Raw genomic sequence first — 23,389 nt, forward strand, 5'->3', positions numbered from 1 at the left:
CAGGGGAAGCAGAGCGGGGAGGCTGCAGACATTGCTTCTGCCAGCGACGAACGACTCTCGGGGACACGCGTGTCCCCGCCCGGCTGCTCCGTATGTCGTATAGGAGGCAGGGAGAGGAGAGAGGCGGGGGAGAGGAGGAGGAGGCAGTGCGAAAGCCGGCGGCTTCATCTATCACATCGCCGCCGGCTATATTTAATTAAATTAAGCAACTTTTAATACATTTGGCCGCAGCGAGACGGCTGTAAAATAAATGTAAACTTTCCATTTCTAACATTGGCCGCTGCGCTGCGGCCACTTTGCACATTGGCCGGCCAGAACCCGAAGTGGCTGGCCAGAACTAGAAGTGGCCACACTTCGGGTTCTGGCCGTAACATATATAGCATATAAGGTCTGTTTGCCGTTTTTCAGATGTTTGCAAGGCAATTTGTAGAGCTATGAGGTGGCATTTAGGCCTGAAACACACCAAAGGAGTTTTTCTGAGCGTTTTGAGTTTTTAAATCTGCTGCTAATGTTATCCTATGTGTCTGTGCACACTGAAGCAATGAGGTTTTGTAAAAAACCCCATAGCATTACATTGGGAAGAGCTTTTAGAAGTTTCAAAACCTCTTCCCAATGTAATGCTATGGGGTTTTTTACAAAACCTCATCGCTCCAGTGTGCACAGACACATAGGATAACATTAGCAGCAGATTTAAAAACTCAAAACGCTCAGAAAAACTCCTCTGGTGTGTTTCAGGCCTAAGTCTGTATTTCTTTAGGAAAGTCTACACAGTTGTTTGTTTTTTGTTTTTTTGTTTTTTGTTGTTGTGTTGTTGTTTTTACTCCCATGCAGTTAGGGAGCAAATTGTCCCAGTTGACTACCCAGTGAACTGATCTTGTGTAAGTAACTAGAAAAATGTAATCCCAAGTATCTGGGAAAATGCAGAGTGGTTTTGTTTTGAAGAGTAGAAGAACAGGGAAGAAATGTTTGTTATGGAAACTACGCATACATCATTATGTGTGAAGAAATTACAACTATCACTTTAAAGTCCTGTTGGCCTGGCTGTCAGGCTGAACTTTCTTCAGTACTTTCAGAGTGGCATAGTGGCAGACCTACAACACATTGGCATGGGGACAGAATAAAATCATGACATCTGAACCGCAGATTGGGCCAGCAGTTTAAAATGCTTTATAGCATGATTTTGTGTCCATTTCTGAAAAGATAATGGTAGCTTTTGCATTTATAACTTAAAATGAGACAGGTCTCTGGCCAGCCTACTTGGCTATTGGGTTAATGCTTCACCTGTGGAGTTGCACATTTCAACTGTGGATGCAGTAGAATTATGTTTTTATCTTTGGGTTGCTTTATGTGTAGTACTATAGGATAAACAACCCTTCACTGTAGATTCTAAGCCGGAATGGTATTCACCGGATGCCTTGGCTGAGTGTAATCCAGCTTGTGTACGGAGGGCATACTTATGAATTTGCCGCCGGGAGACTTGGGCGCAGGATATAGCTGCTATACGGCTTAGCCTGCTCCTGCACAAGTCCTGGCGGCGTTAATTACTATTCCCATCCAGGTCCACGTGTATGGTGGGGAATGATGTAATTCAGCTTCCAGCTATTGCTGGCAGCCGAATTACAGTGTTTTAAAAGTAACTTAAGCTCCGTCTTCTGAAGGCGCCGAAGTTACTCACTGTGCGCCGCTATAGCCATAATTCCTTTTACGGTCTATGGTGGCGCTGGCTGTGCCCAAATCTCCTGCGCTATTATTACAGCGCTCGGTACAGAGGACTAATATCTGCATAATGAGAATTTCCTTCACGCATAAGAACTGAAGAAGTTCCCCAGTGACCGCGATGAATGAATCATCATTTCGAGTACTTAAAGGCACCCAGCTATTTTCAGTGTTAAATATGGCATGACAATAACAGAAATTCTTTGTGATGCTTTATGAAGGGTAATCCTCCTCTTCTTCTATCTGTCCTGCTATAGTGCTGCTTAAAACTTCAGTTTTTTCTTTTAATCTTTGTGACTATCACAACGTAACACCCATTCATAACATGCTCATGATGTAGTTCCAATCCCTGCCTTTTTCTGCAGGTTGTCAGTAGACTTGTGCAGATTCGCAACTATATCACCAAGGCCAGTTCCATGAGAGATGACCTTGTTGAGAAAAATGAAAGGTCTGCAAATGTGGAACGTTTGTCAAACCTAATTGGCCATCTAAAAGCCCAAGAAAAGTGTTACCTTAAATTTCTTCAGAAAATGCTTGTAAGTTTGCCATTTTGTTTTTACTGCCTGCTTGTTACGTGTTTGATGCTTTTGTGAAAAGTGTGCTTTGTGTCTTGGCTGTTCCTTGATATCTTTAAAACTATTTAATACCAATACCATATTTCAGGCTAGTGAAAATGAGGAGGATGTCCGTACTGTAGATTCAGCAATGGGATCTGGTTCTGTAGCTGAGAGCACATCACTAAACATTGATGTGCAGTCTGAGGCTTCAGATACCACGGTAAGCAACCTTTCTAATATTAAGCTACTTTTTAAATATAGAGCATATTTATTTATATTTCATTTAATTTTGTTGATTTAAAGTTGAGCTTTAAAACGACAAATAGTGTTTGCTTAACCTCCCTGCCGGTTATCCCGAGCTCAGCTCGGGGTAACCTGCCGCGGAGGATTCCTCAGGCCCTGCTGGGCCGATTTGCATAATTTTTTTTTTGTTACACGCAGCTAGCACTTTGCTAGCTGCGTGTAACTTACGATCGCCGCCGCTCCCCGCCGATTCGCCGCAACCCGCCGCGACAGAGGGTGTCCCCCCCCCCCCCCCCCCCCCCCCCCCCCGAGACCCGTGCGCTGCCTGGCCAATCAGTGCCAGGCAGCGTCGAGGGGTGGTTCGGGACTCCCTCTGACGTCACGACGTCGATGACGTCATCGCGCCCGTCGCCATGGCGACGGGGGAAGCCCTCCTGGAAATCCCGTTCAGAACGGGATTTCCGGATGGGTATATGCGCCGGCGGCGATCGGCGCATTCGGGGGGACGCCGCAGGGAGGGGGGAAGCATGTAGCTAGCGCTAGGCTAGCTACATGCTAAAAAAAAAAAAATAATGCGAAAAAACACCCTCCCTGCCGTGCGCAGCATTTTTTTATAACGGCAGGGAGGTTAAAGAGTAACTGTCACAAAAATCTTAAAATTTTAAACACATACCAATAAAAAGTACATTTCTCCCAGAGTAAAATGAGCCATAAATTACTTTTCCCCTATGTTGCTGTCACTTACAGTAGGTATTAGAAATCTGACATTACCAACAGGTTTTGGGCTAGTCCATCTCTTCATGGGGCATTCTCAGCATGGTCTTTATTCTTTATAAAGGCATTCTCTAAAAATGATTAATACAAAGATGCTGGCCAACCTCCCTGCTCTCTGCACACTATTTTGGCAGTTGGACGGAGCAACTGCAATTCACTAAGTGCTTTTAAAAATAAAGAAAACCCTGAGAACCCCCCTATGAGAAGATGGGCTAGTCCAAAATCTGTCGGTAATGTCAGATTAATACTACCTACTGTAAGTGAAAGCAACATAGGAGGAAAGTAATTTATGGCTCATTTTACTCAGGAAGAAATGTACTTCTTATTTGTATGTGTTTTAAATTTTAGGATTTTCGTGACAGTTCCTCTTTAAGAAAGAACCCCCTATCCCCCGTCACAAGTTTATGGGCTTTTCTTGGTAAATAAAAAACAAAACTATAGGAAATGTTCCAGACAAACTTTCCCTCATTGATCCAGAGGCTTGTTTGCTGTCTTCCAAAAAAGAGGGTACCATCTGCTCCAGTGCACATCTTTGGAGTCTTTCAAACTCTTTAGCAGAACTTGGACCGGGGACCCACAGGCTTCTGAAATCACGGAAGTGAAGGATCTTTGCTGCAACTCCCAGGGCGATTGCGATTGGGCTCTGCGGCCATTGATACAAACTCATTAAAAATGCTGAAAGTTAATGTGTGGTGTTTTATCCTCACTTTCAATTGTAGTGACACCCAGGCCTTTGCACTAAAGTTTGTGTTCCTTGTCTTGCAAATCCATTCTTTATGTATAGTGGTGTGAAAAAATACTTTACCTCTTCCCGATTTCTTCTTTTTTGCTTATTGGAAATGTCAAGAAGATGCAAATAATTCCAAGTTGATGCAGTTCTATGCAAAACATATATGCAAATTTATGTAGCTTGAAAATGGACCAATGCAATCCCATGAAGGGTAGGAACACACTAGGCAGAATTGCATATGCGTTTTCCACTATGTGCTATGGAAAACGCATATGCGAGTCTGCCTAGTGTGTTCCTACCCGGAGGTGAAATCAAAAGGTCCATTTTCTAGCAGCATAAATTTGCATACCACTGCATCAACTCAGAATTATTTGCATCTTATTGACCATCCTTATCCCGATCAAACGTCAACAAGTGGGAGTCAATTTTTTTTTTTTTTTTTTTTTTTTTTTTAGAGATTTTCTATCAACATATTTTAACAAACATTATTGGTATGGTATATGAGTATCAATTAACTTTATTCATTCTATAAAATAAATAAGCAATTAAAACTATGTATTTTGTTTTGTATTTTACATTTGTTTTGTAGACCATAAACCTTTTAAATATTATAAATAAAATAGAATTGAGGAAATAGGTGACTACTTTATCACACTATTGTACCCCTCTGGAGCATCCACAAGGACAGTGCTTAGGTGCCCAGTAATGATTCAATCTTGATTGTACAATCTTGCCAAATCTATTTACTAGAACGGTAAACTTAAGCTCAATATACATCTAGTGATGTTGAGGGGCAATCGACCATCCAATCTAATTGGATGCAAATCGGTGCTGCAAAATGTCCACCAATTGATGATTTGATAGATTTCGGTCTAAATTGATTAAATGCATTTATTGGACATGCTGAAAATCTTCAGTTGAAAGTGCTCAATCGGGTGCACATCGGTAAAAGCACCTGGTTTCGCAACATCATAACCGACCCTAGCAACTGCCCCCGGAAGTGTAAAATCGATCTGCCCATACTTCTCTTGATGTATGCGCACCTTTAGTGAATACATTTTGAGCAGCTACTTTACATAGTGCCTCATATTGTGTAGATGGTGTAAGATTGTACCAGCATTATTGTATCAGTAATGGACACATTTAAGGTGCCCATAAATATAGCAGTGATGGGCAGATTCGACCAAGAGACAAATCTCTCTCTGAATTTGATTAGAGAGAGATCTGTCAGCTGCCCATACACCCCAGACTGATACCCGATCGATTTCACCATGAAATCTTTCTGGAATTGTCCGAGTCTGCCGCCTTGCCCCCGTGTATTTATACATTACCTGTCCTATGTCGCCCACTTATGCCCATCCATCTTCCAGTTTTGCCTCTTCCATTTGCATATCACACGCCCCTGACGTTTAGACTGTAGGGCGTCGTGCCACACGTTATACATCGACGGCTTGTGAGGCGCAAATGGAAAAGGATGAACTGGAAGGCAGATGTGCACCCTGTGGTGGACAACATAGGACAGGTAATGTATACATGTATACTCTAGGGGAACAGCACTGGGGGTTTCGTCGTGTTCAACGCTCATCCTGATAGCACTCGCTGTTATGGCCGTGCCTCTGATTGACCACGATAGCCCAACATTTTGTAGGATGTCTGATCGATACATGCAACCAATTTTTGCATGAAATTGGTCGCATCGTCGCTTAGTCTTGCTCTTGGTGGCACAGTTTTTCATCCGATTTCATAATCATTATCAAATTGGATGGCCGATGTATGGCCACCTTTACTAGTTGTGCTACAGATTTTGACTTCTGTTGAATCTACTATATGGCTGAGCAAGCATTGTTTGCCTGTTTCATTGCAGTATTGGTCAGAACACAGACTCCCCCAGGCAGTATAAGCTAATTATTTGCACAAAAAATACTAAAATAAAAAATGCTGATGGTCCCCTACTTACAAACAACTAGTTACAAAGTTTCAGAGATACAAAGTTGTCTCCAAGTACAAACTATACAATGTTATTACATTTTTTTGTTCTTAAATGTTACAGTATTGTATAAACTTATAAACCATTGAAAAACTAATTGAAAACAACCAAAACTCATAGTTTATTTTGTATGTCCAAATCCAGAGCTATCCAAAAGTAACTCAGGACTCAACTTACAAACAAACTCAACTAAAGGTTGTGAGGAGGTATGAGGAGTCCCAAGACCAGCAACCACAGTATAAAAACAAATGAGGAAATTCTCATGCTTTTTGTCTTCAATTGTATGCGTCACACTCCAGAAAAAACGATTGTTTGGGTACACAAAACAAACATTTGACAGCAACCTCTAATAGCTAGGGAGCTGTAAACAATATCACTGCGAGGGAGAAGGTGCCCCAAAAATAACCATGGATGTAAAATGGCTTACCTCTAAGAAGTAGGGGCAACGCCAGTATAGGAAAGAAATTTTAACAATCAGACACAATAACGATAACTTTGTTTCGCGGAGCACAGTCCGCTTCCTCAGATCAAATAAAGCAGTGTCTGGGTAGCCAAGGTGCAGAGCTTAGAGCGCCTAAAAGGTTGTATTAAGGTGGCCACTAACGATACAATCTTTTTCATCCATGTTTACCAAATCTATGTAGTATAATGGTAAACTGAGTGAATCTTGAATGGATCATTTAGGCAGTTACCTTATATTACATAGAAATGGTAAGATTGGATGAAAAAGATTGTGTCGTTAGTGGCCAGCTTTACACTACTTCGGTGCATTAGCATTATAGACCCGGTATGACCAAAGGAAAAAATAATAAACGTAGTTCCAGGATTATTGCAGAAGTGGCATGTCAACACACTGCAGCTTGTGAGTTAACCCTCTACGGTACCCAGAGCACTTTTGTCCGGGGCACCCCAGGCAGTGTCTCATTGACTTAAATGGCCACTACGACAGGCAGCAGCGGGGGGAGCGTGCCACAAAGTGACTCACAGTGGTAAGTGTAAAAGGGTCCTTACAATCTCCTGGAACTGAACCTGTTTGTAAGTAAGGGACTCGTCTGTAGTTGCTTTTTGATTTGCAGGTTTTTAGGTAACACAACTGATGGCATATTTTATAAGTTACCGTATAGTTATAGTATATATGTGGCAAAACTAACAAACTAACTGTTTAATAAAGGAGATATCTCTTAGCCGACCCCGAATTGAGGACATTCTAGGCAGCTCACAAATGAAAGTTTCAGAATTTGGCATCTCTACCTCTTCACAAAGTAAAGGTGGAAGCCCAGCTGTCAGTAGCAGTGACTTCTGGCTATGTAGTGCTGACCTTCTGCAGAGTGGATTACAGTTACAGGTATATGTTTGATAGACTGCTTAACATTTAAAATACATGTAAACATATACAAATAAGAAGTACATTTCTTCCAGAGTTAAATGAGACATAAATTACTTTTCTCCCATGTTGCTGTCACTTACAGTGAGTAGCAGAAATCTGACATTACTGACAGGTTTTGGACTAGCCCATCTTATCATATGGGGTTCTTAGGGTTTCCTTTATTTTTAAAAACACTTAGTGAATTGCAGTTGCTCCATCCAACTGCCATAAAAGGGTATGGTGAGCAGGGAGGCTGTCCAGCATCATTGTATAAATCTTTTTCATTGAATGTCTTTATAAAGGCCATTCTGAGATTCCCCTATGGAGAGATGGACTAGGCCAAAATCTGTTGGTAATGTCAGATTTCTACTACCTACTGTAACATAGGAGAAAAATTATGTATGGCTCATTTTACTCTAGAAGAAATTTTTAGATTTTCGTGACAGTTCCTCTTTAAGATAAGACAAGCCTGTTACTATTTTAAGCTTGCATCCTCTTATGATTTTAAGTTTAACAAAGTAGTAATCCTATGTAACAGAAAGCAAACCTATAGGAAGAGTGTGCATTGCAGAGACCTCCAGAATGTGTAGAAATATCCATCAGTTGCAACATTGTATTCTGCTTTACAGAGCTCTTCACCACCCTCCTTCAGTGGCTCTTACTAAGGGCCGATTTCCACTGTGCACACCAGTCAGCAGTTGTGATGAGAGGCGCATCCGAATCCCTTTAGCTGTGCCATGCAAATCGGACGCCAGCCTACTGATTTCAGCAGTCTGCATTTCCCCTTCCGAATTTGCATGTGGGCAAATTAAAGAAATCACCCCTAGTGGTAATGAGCCCTAATACTTTGTCACATGATGTGTAGGTGGACGTCCTTTGCTGGAAGGTTCTATTGTTTTGACTCACCAGTGTTTCCTCTGGTTCTCAGTTATGTGTAGCAGCACAAGTCCTTGAAACAGTCTATTTGGCGGATAAAAGCACACGATGCAAGTAAACTGCCTCTTCTGTGCAAGCTATTAGAGCAGGAGGTAGCAATGCAGAGCAGAGACAGAACGTGACCATTGAGTGCCGGAGGCGCTCCGCCACCCAAATCGGGTTATTTTTGCCAAAACTATGCGCCGCTATAGTGTGCAGGGCACGTAAGGGTAATACGGGGTTCCAGCTATCGCCGGACCCCGAATTGCATCTCCCTCCGAGTTGCAATGACTTGGAGGGGGAAAAGCATTTGATGCCGCCGGGATTTGAGTGGCAGCAGGGAGAGCCGTCATTCGGCTCACCCTGCGCCTAGCTCACCCTCACCTTCCTATCCGGCGCCTCTGGTGTCCAAATTTCCCTTCATAGCTGCAGTTGAAATGGGGGCCCATGGGGCTTCCAAACTTCTGCATCGTCTATTTTACATTTGTAGCAGTGAAGGCAGCACAGATATTGGTGGGTTTGCAGGGGGAAGGGAGGCATTTAGGGTTAGGCATGGGTGCAGGATTGGTTAGGGCTAGGCAGTGGTGTGGGGTTAGTTAGGCATCGGTAGAGGGAAGGCTCCTGTTGAAAATAAAATAAAAATTAGGTCAGGTTTAGCATTAGTATAATTACGGTACATTTTACCAATCTTTTACGATCAGAATTACCACTGCCCAATAAAAGAATATCAGTAATATTACAGATATTCTGCTAGTGGCTATTTCCAGTGCCCAAATTTCCCTGGTGTTGATGTGCAGTCTTTTAGGTGATTTATTACTACTATTTTATACAGAATCCACTAACTATTTTTCTCGGATAAAACATATACAGCTGTGTTCAAAATTGTTCAACCCCCCCCAGTGAAATTGAGTGTTTTGGCCAGTATGACGTTGATTTTGATCATTTCAGTCATCTTGTTTACATTTAAATCAAAGAGGCACTTGTAAGTCAGTCAGACAAATGTAACATAACATTTATAATGAAATAACCACAAATGTCTTTTCTATGCTCACATCATTATCCGTTTTATTCAATCCCCAAGTGACATTTATTCTTAGTACTTAGTACAACTTTCTTTTCCAGTTATAACCGCTTTTAAACGTGAAGCATAGCTTGACACAAGTGTCTTGCAGCAATCTACAGGTATCTTAGCCCATTCTTCATGGGCAAAAGCCTCCAGTTCAGTCACATTCTTAGGCTTGTGCACTGCAACTGCTTTCTTTAACCTTCATGGCAGTAAGCTGAGCTCGGGCTATGCTGCCGGAAGGCACCGCTCAGGCCCCGTTGGGACGATTTGCATAATTAATTTTTTTTTTTTGCTGCACGCAGCTATCACTTTGCTAGCTGCGTGTGCAATCCAATCGCCGCCGATCTGCCGCTATCCGTCGCGCTGTGCTGCCCCCTGGTGGATTTTAATAAACTGCCAGGAGGGTTAAAGAGACACTTAAAGTGAACCTCCAGACTAAAAATCGACTAAGCAGCACTGAAAAGGCCTGGTGTTTCTTTAACAGTTTCACAGCATCAGAACTTTGTTTCTCTTATACAAGCCTCATTTTAGCTGCACAGAAGAAAACTGCCCAGGCAGTTTTCTCCTTATGCTGTGCAAAGCATGATGGGATTTCTGATGTTGTTCTCGTTCAGCTGTTTTGGTGCAATTTTTTTCTTTTTACATTATGAATTTGACATTTGAAGCCTAGCGTGTGCAGCTGGGAGGGGTTATCATGACACAGGACAATTGGAGCTGTGTCTCATGCTCCCTGTCACCTCCTTTCAATCAAAAAGATGGCTGCCCCCATGACAAAGATGGCAGCCCCCATGAATCACAAACATTTGCCTGTTCTTTTAAAACAGGGTGGGTAAAAGATTATATTACCTATGTATTCTAATTAACATAACTAATGTAACTTAATAACAGTATGTTTGTTTAGGCTGAAGTTTCCCTTTAAGCCAGAAAAAAAGTTTTACTCACATGGAGCTTCTACCAGCCCCTGCAGCAGTCCTGTGCCCTCGCAGCCACTCACTATTCCTCTGGTCCCCCGCTGCCAGCTAGTTTTGTTTTTGCCGACAGGCCCGTCAGGACTGGCCACGCGTAGCTTTTTCCGCGTTCCCGACTGCAATTAGCGCTATTGCAGGCCGCAACGCGTACAAAATATGCCGCATATCTATGCTTTCGTAATGCGGCAACGCGTATTTTTGTATGCGTTGCTTCCCGCAATAGTGCTAATTGCAGTTGGGAATGTGGAAAAACCTACGCGTGGCCAGTCCTGATGGGCCTGTCGGCAAAAACGAAACTAGCTAGCAGCGGGGGACCAGAGGATTAGTGAGTGGCTGTGAGGGCACAGGACTGCTGCAGGGGGGTGGTAGAAGCCCCAGGTGAGTAAATCTCATTTTTTTTTTCCTGACTTAAGGTTCACTTTAAGTCCCACCAGAGGTTCTCAATCGGATTTAAGTATGGTGACTGCGATGGCCACTCCAAATGTTCCAGCCTTTAATCTGCCACCATGATCTAGTGGACTTGGAGGTATGCTTGGGATTATTGTCCTGTTGAAAGGTCCAACGTCTTCCAAGCCTCAGGTTTGTGATGGACTGCATCACATTTTCATCCAATATCTCCTGGTACTGAAGAGAATTCATGGTACCTTGCACATGCTGAAGCTTCCCTGTACCTGCAGAAGCAAAACCGTCCCAAAGCATGATTGACCCCAATCCCCCCCCCCCCCCCTCCCGGCTATGCTTCACAGTAGGCAAGGTGTTGTTTTCTTCATAGGCCTTGTTCTTCCTCCTCCAAACATAGCGTTGATCCATGGGCCCAAACAGTTGTAATTTTGTTTCATCAGTCCACAGAACACTACCACAAAGGTTTTGGGGTAGTGTACATGATATATGCTATATAGCGTGCTGTAAAGACTGGATGCTTATTTTTTTGGTCAAAAAAGTTGTCTATTCTCTTCTGTTTGATTCTCCAAGTGAAGCATATTCTCATCTCTCCATTTTTGGGATTGTTTTCCACCTGCTCTTTTCTTGCATTTAGTGGTTGTGCCTTTTTTGTATCTGGTAGGAAACCTTACTATGCCAATAATGAGGTGCATTTATTTGCTTTAGAGTGGTTTCTGGAAGTTAAAAGGGTACTCTAGTTTAAAGCTGCATGCACATGGAGGAATAATGTTGCCCCAAAATGATCTGTTATGATCACTTCTGTTTATCCACGATCTGTTCTGAGCAACCCATTTTTTTATTGGGGAATGATGAGCAGGTAGTGCCCCTCTGTAGTTTGCGCAAAGCCTCCTGTAGTGGTCATCTGAGTAGTATCTAACTTGGTGGAATTGTGAAGGGGAAGATGTCGACAGACATATGTATTCATGCATAAATTGTTATCTGAAATGATCACAAAATATCATTTTTGCAGTGTTCATATTGCTTAATACTGAATCTCTACGTGAGATTCTTGTACATAACTGCCTGTGTTTTTGCAGCCTCTTTTGACTAGCTACGGCTCTCGTCTATAGCTGAAAACCTTTATTACAGCCCTCAATGAGTTATTTGTTTATATAGCACCATCACTTTATGTGGCACTGTATAAATCAAACCTTTTGCAGTGACTAATTTTAGCTATACTGTACACTGATTAATATGTGGTAAACCATTATCTCCCTGATAATAGCCCACAGAATAGCGACGCGTACCGTTGCTATGGAGCTAGGTGGAGGGACGATGCGTGGCCAATAACACATTGGGAGAGGTAACGGGTAAAACCATGCCCTTGGCCCGTGCTTTACCAAGATCATCACACAACAGATATATTGGTGACGCATCAGGGATGATAGGTGACCACCGTACACACTAGATATTCTGCAGAGGTTTCCCTGACATCCTGCCTCGGCCAAGAACCATGTAGTGTACACACCTTTACTAACTAGTAAATGTGGCCAACAGTTTAGAGCTCCATATGAAATGTTTCACTAACCATTCCTGTAGAAAACGGTCCTAGATTAGGGCTTCATGATTGGGTTAGGTTCATTATTGGAGCATATAATTAAAGTTTGGGTATAAAGAATATATTTTACGGTCTGTAAACCGATTATCAGATGTTTATTCACTGTCTTAAGGGGCCCATAAACCTACCGATTTTCCCGCCGATATACAGCCGTTTCGATCACAGTGATCAAAACGGCTGTGAAATCACCACGCACACCGCTGACAGAACGATCGATTTCCGTGCAAATTCGATCGTTCCCGTCGACCCATCCGTGCGGAAGATTTTTCTCGGTCGCCGGCGGGTCGGGAGTGTGTCGTTAGCAGCGTTCGAATGACCGACGCAATACAGCGGTAATACATCACCTGCTCCAGCTGGCGTGATTCCCCTGATCGTCTTCTCCGCTTCGGGCTCCAGACCGTTTCTTCTCCGCTTTGGGCTCCAGAGCTACACAGAACTTCCTGTCCCGGCAGGAAGTTTAAACAGTAGAGCGCCCTCTACTGTTTAAACTTCCCCTGGACAGGAAGTTCAGTAGCCGGAAGGGGAGCCGGAGCGGAGAAGTAGACAGCGGGGACTCGTGCAAGCCGGAACAGGTAATGTATGCAGGGCGTGGGGGGCTGGGTGGCAGCAGCAGCTCCACAGATTGTGATCGGTTTCAGGCTGAAATCGATTCACAATCTGTTTGCAGTAAAGGTGGCCATACGATCCCACTCTGATCAGATTCGATCAGAGAGGGATCTATCTGTTGGTCGAATCTGATGGAGAATCGACCAGTGTATGGCCACCTTTACTTATTAGCAGCAACATTCTACTTAGTCCAGCAGTCGGCTGTAAGGCAACACAGCAAGCAAGGTTAGCCACAGCCATGCAATTCAGATTTATATAGTTTGTGAGGTGGAGACAGTTGGCACTACATTGTGCACGTACAGTACAGACAGTTTGGACACACCTTCTCATTCAAAGCGTTTTCTTTATTTTCATGACTGAACATTGTAGATTTACACTGAAGGCATCCAAACTATGAATTAACACACATGGAAGTATAGTACATAACCAAAAAGTGTGAAACACCTGAAAATATGCCATGTTCTAGGTTCCTCAAAGTAGCCACCTTTTGCTTTGATTACTGCTTTGCACTCTCTTGGCATTCTCTTGATGAGCTTCAAGAGATAGTCACCTGAAATGGTTTGCACTTCACAGGTGTGCCCTGTCAGGTTTAATAAGTGGGATTTTTTTTGCCTTATAAATGGGGTTGGGACCATCAGTTGTGTTATGGAGAAGTCAGGTAGATACACAGTTGATAATCCTACTGAAAAGAAAAAAGCAGCTTAGTAAAGAAAAACATGTGGCCATCATTACTTTAAGTAATAAAGGTCAGTCAGTCCGAAAAATTGGGAAAGCTTTGAAAGTGTCCCCAAGTGCAGTCTCACAAACCATCAAACGCTACAAAGAAACTGGCTCACATGCGGACCGCCCCAGGAAAGTAAGACCAAGAGTCACCTCTGCTGCGGAGAATAAGTTCATCTGAGTCACCAGCCTCAGTAATCGCAGGTTAACAGCAGCTCAGATTAGAGACCAGGTCAATGCCACACAGAGTTCTAGCAGCAGACACATCTCTAGAACAACTGTTAAGAGGACACTGTGAATCAGGCCTTCATGGTAGAATATCTGCTAGGAAACCACTGCTAAGGACAGGCAACAAGCAGAAGAGACTTGTTTGGGCTAAAGAACACAAGGAATGGACATTAGACCAGTGGAAATCTGTGCTTTGGTCTGATGAGTCCAAATTTGAGATTTTTGGTTCCAACCACCGTGTCTTTGTGCGATGCAGAAAAGGTGAACGGATGGTCTCTACATGCCTGGTTCCCACCGTGAAGCATGGAGGAGGAGGTGTGATGGTGTGGGGGTGCTTTGCTGGTGACACTGTTGGGGATTTATTCAAAATTGAAGGCATACTGAACCAGCCTGGCTACCACAGCATCTTGTAGCGGCATGCTATTCCATCCTGTTTGCGTTTAGTTGGACCATCATTTATTTTTCAACATGAAAATGACCCCAAACACACCTCCAGGCTGTGTAAGGGCTATTTGACTAGGAAGGAGAGTGATGGGGTGCTGCGCCAAATGACCTGGCCTCCACAGTCACCAGACCTGAACCCAATTGGGATGGTTTGGGGTGAGCTGGACCGCAGAGTGAAGGCAAAAGGGCCAACAAGTGCTAAGCATCTCTGGGAACTCCAAGACTGTTGGAAGACCATTTCAGGTGACTACCTCTTGAAGCTCATCAAGAGAATGCCAAGAGCAGTAATCAAAGCAATAGGTGGCTACTTTGAAGAACCTAGAATATGACCTATTTTCAGTTGTTTCACACTTTTTGGTTATGTACTATACTTCCACATGTGTTAATTCATAGTTTGGATGCCTTCAGTGTGAATCTACTATATTCATAGTCATGAAAATAAAGAAAACTCTTTGAATGAGAAGGTGTCCAAACTTTTGGTCTGTACTCTAGCTGGGTGAGAAATCTGGTTTAGCGGGCAGCTGCTTTAGACCAGGCTTGCTCTGACCAGGAGAAATAGAAAGTAATTATGGCCAATGAGATGCAAGTAATTTCGTGTTGATGCAGCATTATGCAAATTTTGTATGCAAATGTATACATCTTGAAAATTTAACCAATCGAATTTTAACTCAACAGGATTTTTTATGTTCATGGTCAAGCTGCATAAATTTGCATACAGATTGTGCATAATGCTGCATCAATTCCAAAGTATTTGCATCTTATCGACCATCCCTAATAGATTGCATCAATATATAAAGAGAGAAGTGGTAGTTTGCATAGCAGGTGAAACTTTGATGTGCTGGTACAATCACGACATGATATACAAGTGAAAACACTTTATTGCACATACCAGAGCGGGTGAAGGTGGTTGGGTGCTGGGCACGAAAGCCTGAAGGCCATTTCACACGAAGGTGCGTCAGAGGCTTGGGCCTAGTTTCCATCTGCACAGTGTGTCGATCTGCCACAGTGTGTGGCCGTCATGACACACAGCACTGCATTGCAACACGATTCTCCATGATGAATTTGTGATTCTATTCATTTATAATTAACCATTTCAGCCTGCTGGGATTTTTCACCTTATGCATCAGAGCAATTTTCACCTCCCATTCATTCGCTAATAACTTTATCACTACTTATCACAATCTATTGATCTATATCTTGTTTTTTCCGCCACTAATTAGGCTTTCTTTGGGTGGGACATTTTGCTAAGAATTATTTTTTTTTATAAATGCATTTTAACAGGATTAATAAGAAAAAAATGGAAAAAAATTCATTATTTTTCAGTTTTCGGCCATTATAGCTTTAAAATAATCCACGCTACCATAATTAAAACCTATGTATTTTATTTGCCCGTTTGTCTCGGTTATGACACCTTTGTCCCTATCACAATGTATGGCGCCAATGTTTTATTTGGAAATAAAGGTGCATTTTTCCGTTTTGCGTCCATCACTATTTACAAGCTTATAATTTAAAAAAATGTTCGTAGTATACCCCCTTCAAATGCATAGTTAAAAAGTTCAGACCCTAAGGTAACTATTTCCTTTTTTTTTTTCATTAAAAATTTTATTTGGGTAATATTTTGGTGTGGGTAATAAACAGTTAATTTTTAATGTTATTATATGTGTAAATTGTAATGTAAAAAAATATGTAGATGTAGTTTTACTATTTGGCCACCTTGAGTTTTTTTCTTTTTTTCCTCTTTGTGCTTCTCGCTAAGCGGAAGCACAAGGGGGAAGCGGAAAATTTTACGTTCAGAAAGACTGAAGCATCTTGTAAGAGCACTTCGGTTTTTCTGCTGGGGACACGGATCGGTGATCGGGAACCATGTTCCCATTCACTGATCCCAGGGCTACCGGAGGACAGCACGGGGGCGTGATTGCCGAAGTGCGGCGCCGCAGCAGAGCAGTCGCCCGGCCGTGAGCTTCAAGTCCGGGCAGCAGAAATGGTTAATGGAATCGCAGTGCCAACAAGCGGGAATGCATGACACCATGCGTTTCAATTCCAATTTACTTATCTGTATGTTTTTGGAATGTGGTAGGAAACCAGGGCACCTGGAGGAAACCCACACAGACACGGAGAGGGCATATACACTTTGTGCAGATACCGACCTGGGGACACAGCCCTACAAGATGTGTTGTCCACTTTGACACCCCTTGAACACTGTGACTCAATCAATCACTTGCTGCATCAGTCCACTATCAAACTTTGTATGACAGCTGTAGCTAATTCATAAGCTAACTTAGCACTTGGCTGCTTTACCCACTTCTTTATCTGGCAGTGTAGCTCCCAATAAAAACAATTAAATGCTAATTCCTACATAATTTAAGTTAAGTTTGTCTTCTAGGATGTAAGAAGTTCTGAATCGGGACGATACTGTTTATTGGCTAACTTAGAGGTTAATAAAAAGTAAGCTTTTGGGTAATAAGCCTTCTTCGGACTTAATTACATATATTAACAAGATGTTAAAACACACAGCTTATATACACTGGACATTTGGAGGAGATGCATTGTTCTGCAAACATACATAAATGTCATTAGATGCTTTTACAACTTCAGAAGGGTCTCACAGGGATGCTAGCTAATTTATGACAAATGGATAAAACCATTTGTTAGCTAAAACCTCTCATACCACAAACTCCAGGTGATGAGGAGACATCCTAAATTCAAAGTTCAAATGTGATTAGGCAGAGTACATAAACAAACACAGAACATTTATATCGCGCTTTTCTCCTGGCGGACTCAAAGCGCCAGAGCTGCAGCCGCAAGGACGCGCTCTATAGGCAGTAGCAGTGTTAGGGAGACTTGCCAAAGGTCTCCTACTGAATAGGTGCTGGCTTACTGAACAGGCAGAGCTGAGGTTTCGAACCCAGGTCTCCTGTGTCAGAGGCTGAATAGGCCATTACACTATCCAGCCATAAACCACGTATCTGCCACTATTCAGATAGATATATTTGTGTGGACTCTCTTCTGTAGCCTTTAAGGCTAGGTTCCTACTTGCACGGACCTCTAACGACCAGAGGAAGCGGACAGTGTAGTTTCTGGTCTGATGGTCCAGCTGGTGCCAGGGGCAGATGCGTTTCAACCGTAGACTATGTGGGAAATGCATCCGCTAGGCTGGAAAAGCATGGACGGCGCAAAGGGGTGGTCCGCTTACCGCAACAGATCTAGTGGATCATCATACTTGATCAATTTTGGCTTATAGTCGATTGATTGCGAATCATTTGCAGCATCAATTTTTAGCAGATTCAATTAAATGACTGGTATCGATGGAAAAAGTCTACCAGTGTATGGGCATCTTAAATGGTGTAGCAAATGTTTAAATTGTGTAGATGATGTCCCTCTTCTTCTTCTTTTTTTTTTTTTTTTTTTCTGTTGATAGAATGGATCCTGTATGCAGCAATCTGTGAAATGATGTAGCATTGAAACGTGAAGTGGTAGATTTGAAATGAGATTTTTGACCAGACAGTGACTCTGGATTGGTTCAGATTTTATTAAGAAATAAAAATGTAAAACCTAACTTTACACATCATGCTGTAGATTGTGGCTGTGTGCTGTGGTGAACTTCATCTGATGAGGTCAGCTCAGCAGCCCCATTGCAATGAATAGACTTTGTCACCTCAGAATAATGTTATTCAATATTGCTGACCTAAGCCATGCTGACTTCCTTGATGTATGAGTTCAGTAATAGAGCTTTTTTTTTTTCCTTTTGTATCAGCTTCGTATCACTACACTGCTTGTTTGTATGATGTTTCTCTATTGTAGAGTTAGTTTTACCCATTTGGATTTCCTCAAATTATTTATTCCATCTTCAGGAGTTGGATCCCCAGCAAGAGGCCAAAGAAGAACTTAAAAACATGAAGAAACAGCATGCGCTACTGACCAGGATTCTGCAGCAGCAAGAGCAGCTCCGAGCTCTGAAGGGGAGGCAGGCTGCACTTCTTGCCTTACAGCACAAAGCAGAACAAGCCATTGCTGTCATGGACGATTCTGGTAAGTCAACTGTTATTTTTAACAGTAACTATATATGTACAAGGTGCAATTTCTTTATTGCCCACTTACTCTGCAGTGTGCAAGGATGTGCATGTGCCATGTATAGAATAGTTGCCCCTGTTTCCTGGGCTGGTGCTCTAATTTGAAAAATGCACTTGCAGGGTAAATGGTCAAGCCACGCCACACCCCTTAGATGGAGGAGCTGCCTTTGCTGAGAATCTAGTATGTGTACAGTAGCCCCTTGCCCTGACTGCTATGTCATCTCACCTAAGCCCTGGCCAACTCCTCCCATCTAGCTCTGCTTTGCGCCTCATGTCTCCCCTCAGTAGTAACATCATTGGGCCCCGAGGGATTAAGTCCTGATCCCCGTGGGGAACAGTAATTGACAGTGTGTACACAGCTTTACAATATATGCACTCTGATGCCTGTAATATAGCAATGTGGGCGTTAGTGTTAACCTCCCTCCCCCCCAATCGCCGCCGACTATATTTACCCGTCCACGATCCCGCGAGACCTGCAGCTTCCCAATTGGCATCACTCGTCACTATGGCGAAGATCGGACATGACTTCATGCGCATTTCCCCTGGGGGGTACGTATACCGGCGGCGTTCGAAGGGGACCGGAGGAACTTGGGCAACATAGTTAGCTAGCCTAGTGCTAGCTTAACAATATGTAACATAGTTTATTAAAAAAAAATCCTCCTGGGGCGATGTGATTCCCTGCGGCGGCTCGCCAGGGAGGTTAAGGCTTTGTAAATAGTATTGTAATATTGGATTGGTTTATCCAAAACAGTGTTAAAGGTAAAACCAAGTATGAAAACATTAGATAAAAGTATCCTTGAAGTGAAATTTAATTATTGCAATCCATTTTCCATCAACATTCGGCTTAAAATAAAATAACTTTTTTTTTTTAACGTAACTAATAAAGAATCTGTACTCTGTTGTTGTAATTTGTAGAACTGAAGGGATTACTTTATTTCTCAACAAAGTTGAAATTTTACTACTTTTCCTGTTCCTGGAAAGTCTGTTTCATTGCCTTATTTTAAATGGTACCTGTGGGGGAAAAAGTTACCCCAAATGGGTACTCTCCTCGGGAGAGGATGGTCGCTGGGTCCTCCAGAGGCTTCCAATAGCCTCTGACCTACTCCATGGGCACATTCCGCTGTGCCCTTAAAGGACTGTTGACAAGGGCTTGTTGGACAGCTCGCACATGTGCAATAGCACGGACCCGCTTGGGCTTTGGCGGAAATAGCCGAGCACGATCGGGACTATGCCACTGTGCACGGGCGAGCCATCTGCCCCTGTACAGTAGCATGGACACGATCGGGCTCTGCTATTTCCGCCAAAGCCCGAACGGTCCTTGCTACTGTGCAGACTCAGTACAGCTGGGCACCTGTGATCCTCAGGGCGGCCGCATCTCTGGATTGGCCTGATGGAGGACAACGGCGATGCCTCTGTAGGATCCAGAGGCTTCCCTCTCCCAAGATAAGTGTCCAAAATGTTAGATTGCAAACCTCTCCTGTTTCTCTTGTATGTGTTTTTATTACTAAATGTGGCATCCCTGCACTACAATCCGGAACTAGACAGTCATTTTTGCATTTTCTTGCTTTTAACCACTTCAGGACCACAGGCTTTACCCCCCCCCCCCCCCCCCCAAAAAAAAGACATGGCCATATTTGGTAAAATAGGCCACTGCAGCTTTAAAGTGAACCTTAAGTGTCCCAAAAAAAATGAGTTTTACTCACCTGGGGCTTACCTCAGCCCCCTGCAGCTGATCGGTGCCCACGACGAGTCGCTCTGATGCTCCGGGTCCCGCTGGCGGCCACTTCCGGTTTCGCCGTCAGGACCCGTCAGGCTGGGGAACGCGGCTGATACTACGCGTTCCCAGCCAAAATAGCACCCCTATGCGGCCATATGTCCGCATACGGGTGCCTATGCGGACATATGGCCGCATAGGGGTGCTATTTTGGCTGGGAACGCGTAGTATCAGCCGCGTTCCCCAGCCTGACGGGTCCTGACGGCGAAACCGGAAGTGGCCGCCAGCGGGACCCGGAGCATCAGAGCGACTCGTCGTGGGCACCGATCAGCTGCAGGGGGCTGAGGTAAGCCCCAGGTGAGTAAAACTCATTTTTTTTTGGACACTTAAGGTTCACTTTAAGGCCAAGCTGTAGGGCCGTACAACACAACACATAAGTGATTCCTCTTCTCCCCACCAACATTGGGGAGTGGGGAGACTTATTTATTTATTTATTTTTCTTTACAAATATTTTCTTTATTAATAAATAAAAATGTCCTTCACACCCACCCACCCTCCCTCCCCCGGCCAGCCTATCACAGCGATCGGCTGCGATAGGCTTCAGCCTATCACTGCCGATTGATAATGTGACCCACAGGGGACAGCCATGTCACATGGCTGTCCCCAGTACAGTGCTGCTGCAGATCGCAGCGCTGTACACGCTCCGCTCCGCCTACCAAGCAGGAGATGCACGCACTCTCCTGCAAACTGAAGACCCAGGACTTTACACCAATCGGCTTTAGGCGGTCCTGGGGCTGCTGCCGCGGCCACGCCCATTGGCGTGACGCGGCCGGCAGGGAGTTAAAGGACAACTGAAGTGAGAAGAATTTGAAGTCTGTCATATTTATTTCCTTGCCTGGCAGCCCTGCTGATCAATTTGCCTGCAGTAGTGCAGCTAATCCTGTCAGATCTGACAGTGATGTCAGAAACACCTGATCTGCTGCATGCTTGTTCAGGGTCTATTCTTTATTATTATTTATAAAGCGCTGACATATTCCTTGGCACTGTACAGAGTAGGAAAACAAACAAGGAGTACATAATATTACACAATGACCTACATCAAATAAGGACACTAGTACAAAATACAAAACTGGTGATTACAAATGACAGATGTAACATGATGAATACAATGTAGAACAGTGCAAAAAAGGATACCTGAAGTGGCCTGATCAGGTTAAAAAAAAAACAAAAAAAACCCTTACAACTTTTTCTGAATAATTTCTGCTATGACAGCAATCTTTCAGTATTGCGCACGAGAGGGCTGTCCCGGCTCACGCTCAAGGAACTCCGCCAGGACCAGCCGCACGGAACTCCGCCTGGATCTGCACAGCTGAGCAGCCGACACCTCCGGAGCAGCACGGCCTCCTGCCGCGCTGCTCCCTCTGCAATCACCACCGGGCGACCTGCCTCTACCACCGGCTGCCCGTGGCCTCTGGCCTCTGCACCAGGCCGCAGTAGTAAGGGGGACGCGGAACTCCGCCAGGACCAGCCAGCACAGCTGAGCAGCCGACACCTACGGGGCAGCACGGCCTCCTGCCGCGCTGCTCCCTCTGCAGTACCGCCGGGCGACCTGCTCCCCTATCACCTGCTGTGGCCTCTGCACGCGGCCGCAGAGGTAAGGTGGACGCCGACCCCTCCGCTGCTAGCAGAGCTTCTGCTCCATCACAGCAAACGGGGCCTGGTCAGGCTGCACCGCTACAGCACACACGTCCCCTGGCCTCCTCTCCAGGCAGGGAGCCCCCGCTCCAGCCACCCCACCACTGCTGCCAGGACGCTCCAGCCACCCCACCACTGCTGCCAGGATGCTACAGCCACCCCACCACTGCTGCCAGGACGCTACAGCCACCCCACCACTGCTGCCAGGACACTGCAGCCAACCACCAGGTGAGAGCTCTGCTCGCTGGGCCCATATTCCATACTCCATGCGATGATTCTGAGACTAATGGATGGGACTGTAGTGATTGCACTGCCACTGGGTTAGGCTGTATTGCACTCCACACATGAGGATGGTCTATATTGCACTGCGCACCTGAGGGACTGTATTGCACTGCTCATGAAATGGTCCGTATCGCACTGCCCATGTGATGTCCTGTATTGCACTGCACTGGTGATGGACTGTATTGCACTGCACTGGTGGTGGACTGTATTGCACTGCACTGGTGGTGGACTGTATTGCACTGCACGGATGATGGACTGTATTGCACTGCACGGATGATGGACTGTATTGCACTGCACTGGTGATGGACTGTATTGCACTGCACTGGTGATGGACTGTATTGCACTGCACTGGTGATGGACTGTATTGCACTGCACTGGTGATGGACTGTATTGCACTGCACTGATGATGGACTGTATTGCACTGCACTGATGATGGACTGTATTGCACTGCACTGATGGACTGTATTGCACTGCACTGGTAATTTACTGTATTGCACTGCATTTGTGTGAGACCGTATTGCACTGCCATGTGATGGACTGTATTGCACTGCCATGTGATGGACTGTATTGCACTGCTCATGCGATGGTCTGTATGGCATCACACAAGGGACGGCTGTTCTTGTGCGGCTCACAGGAGGGACTGTAGGGCACGACTACTGGCTGAACAATTATCGATTGGAACCACAGCGACCGCGAGTCGACTCTACACCCATGCCTCCCATGCCCCCTATACTCACACGCATCACCTACACTAGACCACAGCTCCTAAAATGGGAGCCTAGCGCAGCCCTGCACCCAGAGGACAGATTCCTGTTCGACTCTGTCTGGAGCCATGTCCAAAAAATCACTGCCCCTGGGTCAGGGCCCCGCTGGGGCCAGCGACGGAGAGGCTGTCGTGCCGGAGCCCATGCGAGACTGAAAAGGAAAGGACTGCGATCAGCCATCCCCGCTGTCCTCCTGGCAAATGTCTGCTCTCTCCCAAACAAGTTGGACGAACTGCGGCTCCTCAGCAACAAGAGGGAACTTCGCAGCAACACCCCAGTCCTCTGCTTCACAGAATCATGGCTGCACGACAACATCCCCGACAGTGCTCTCCATCTCCATGGCTTCAGCATCATCCGGGCAGACCGCGACAGCGCGCTCTCAGGGAAAAGAAAAGGGGGTGGCATCTGCTTCTACATCAGCTCTGCCTGGTGCCCCAACACCTCTGTTCTTGCCAAGAGTTGCTCCCCTGATCTGGAACTCCTTCTGGTTAACTGCAGACCCGTATACTCACCCAGGGAATTTTCCTCCTACGTCCTTGTTGGGG

General features: G+C 44.7%; 1 protein-coding gene across 12 annotated transcripts in view; it reads left to right on the forward strand.

Moving 5' to 3' along the window:
* Positions 1-23,389, forward strand: part of PCM1 (pericentriolar material 1) — a 156,060-nt gene that overhangs the window by 42,596 nt on the left and 90,075 nt on the right. For 8 of the 12 annotated variants that reach the window (XM_068278646.1, XM_068278648.1, XM_068278649.1 and 5 more), the window contains exons 5-8: positions 2,082-2,252; positions 2,380-2,493; positions 7,179-7,352; positions 18,171-18,348. In XM_068278646.1, coding sequence (XP_068134747.1) covers positions 2,082-2,252; positions 2,380-2,493; positions 7,179-7,352; positions 18,171-18,348 — 637 coding nt within the window. The remainder of the gene's footprint in view (positions 1-2,081; positions 2,253-2,379; positions 2,494-7,178; positions 7,353-18,170; positions 18,349-23,389) is intronic. The other 4 variants (XM_068278653.1, XM_068278657.1, XM_068278652.1 and 1 more) reach the window with 3 other exon arrangements.

This window comes from Hyperolius riggenbachi, chromosome 1 (genome assembly GCF_040937935.1).
Source record: "Hyperolius riggenbachi isolate aHypRig1 chromosome 1, aHypRig1.pri, whole genome shotgun sequence".
Taxonomy (NCBI): Eukaryota; Metazoa; Chordata; class Amphibia; order Anura; family Hyperoliidae; genus Hyperolius; species Hyperolius riggenbachi.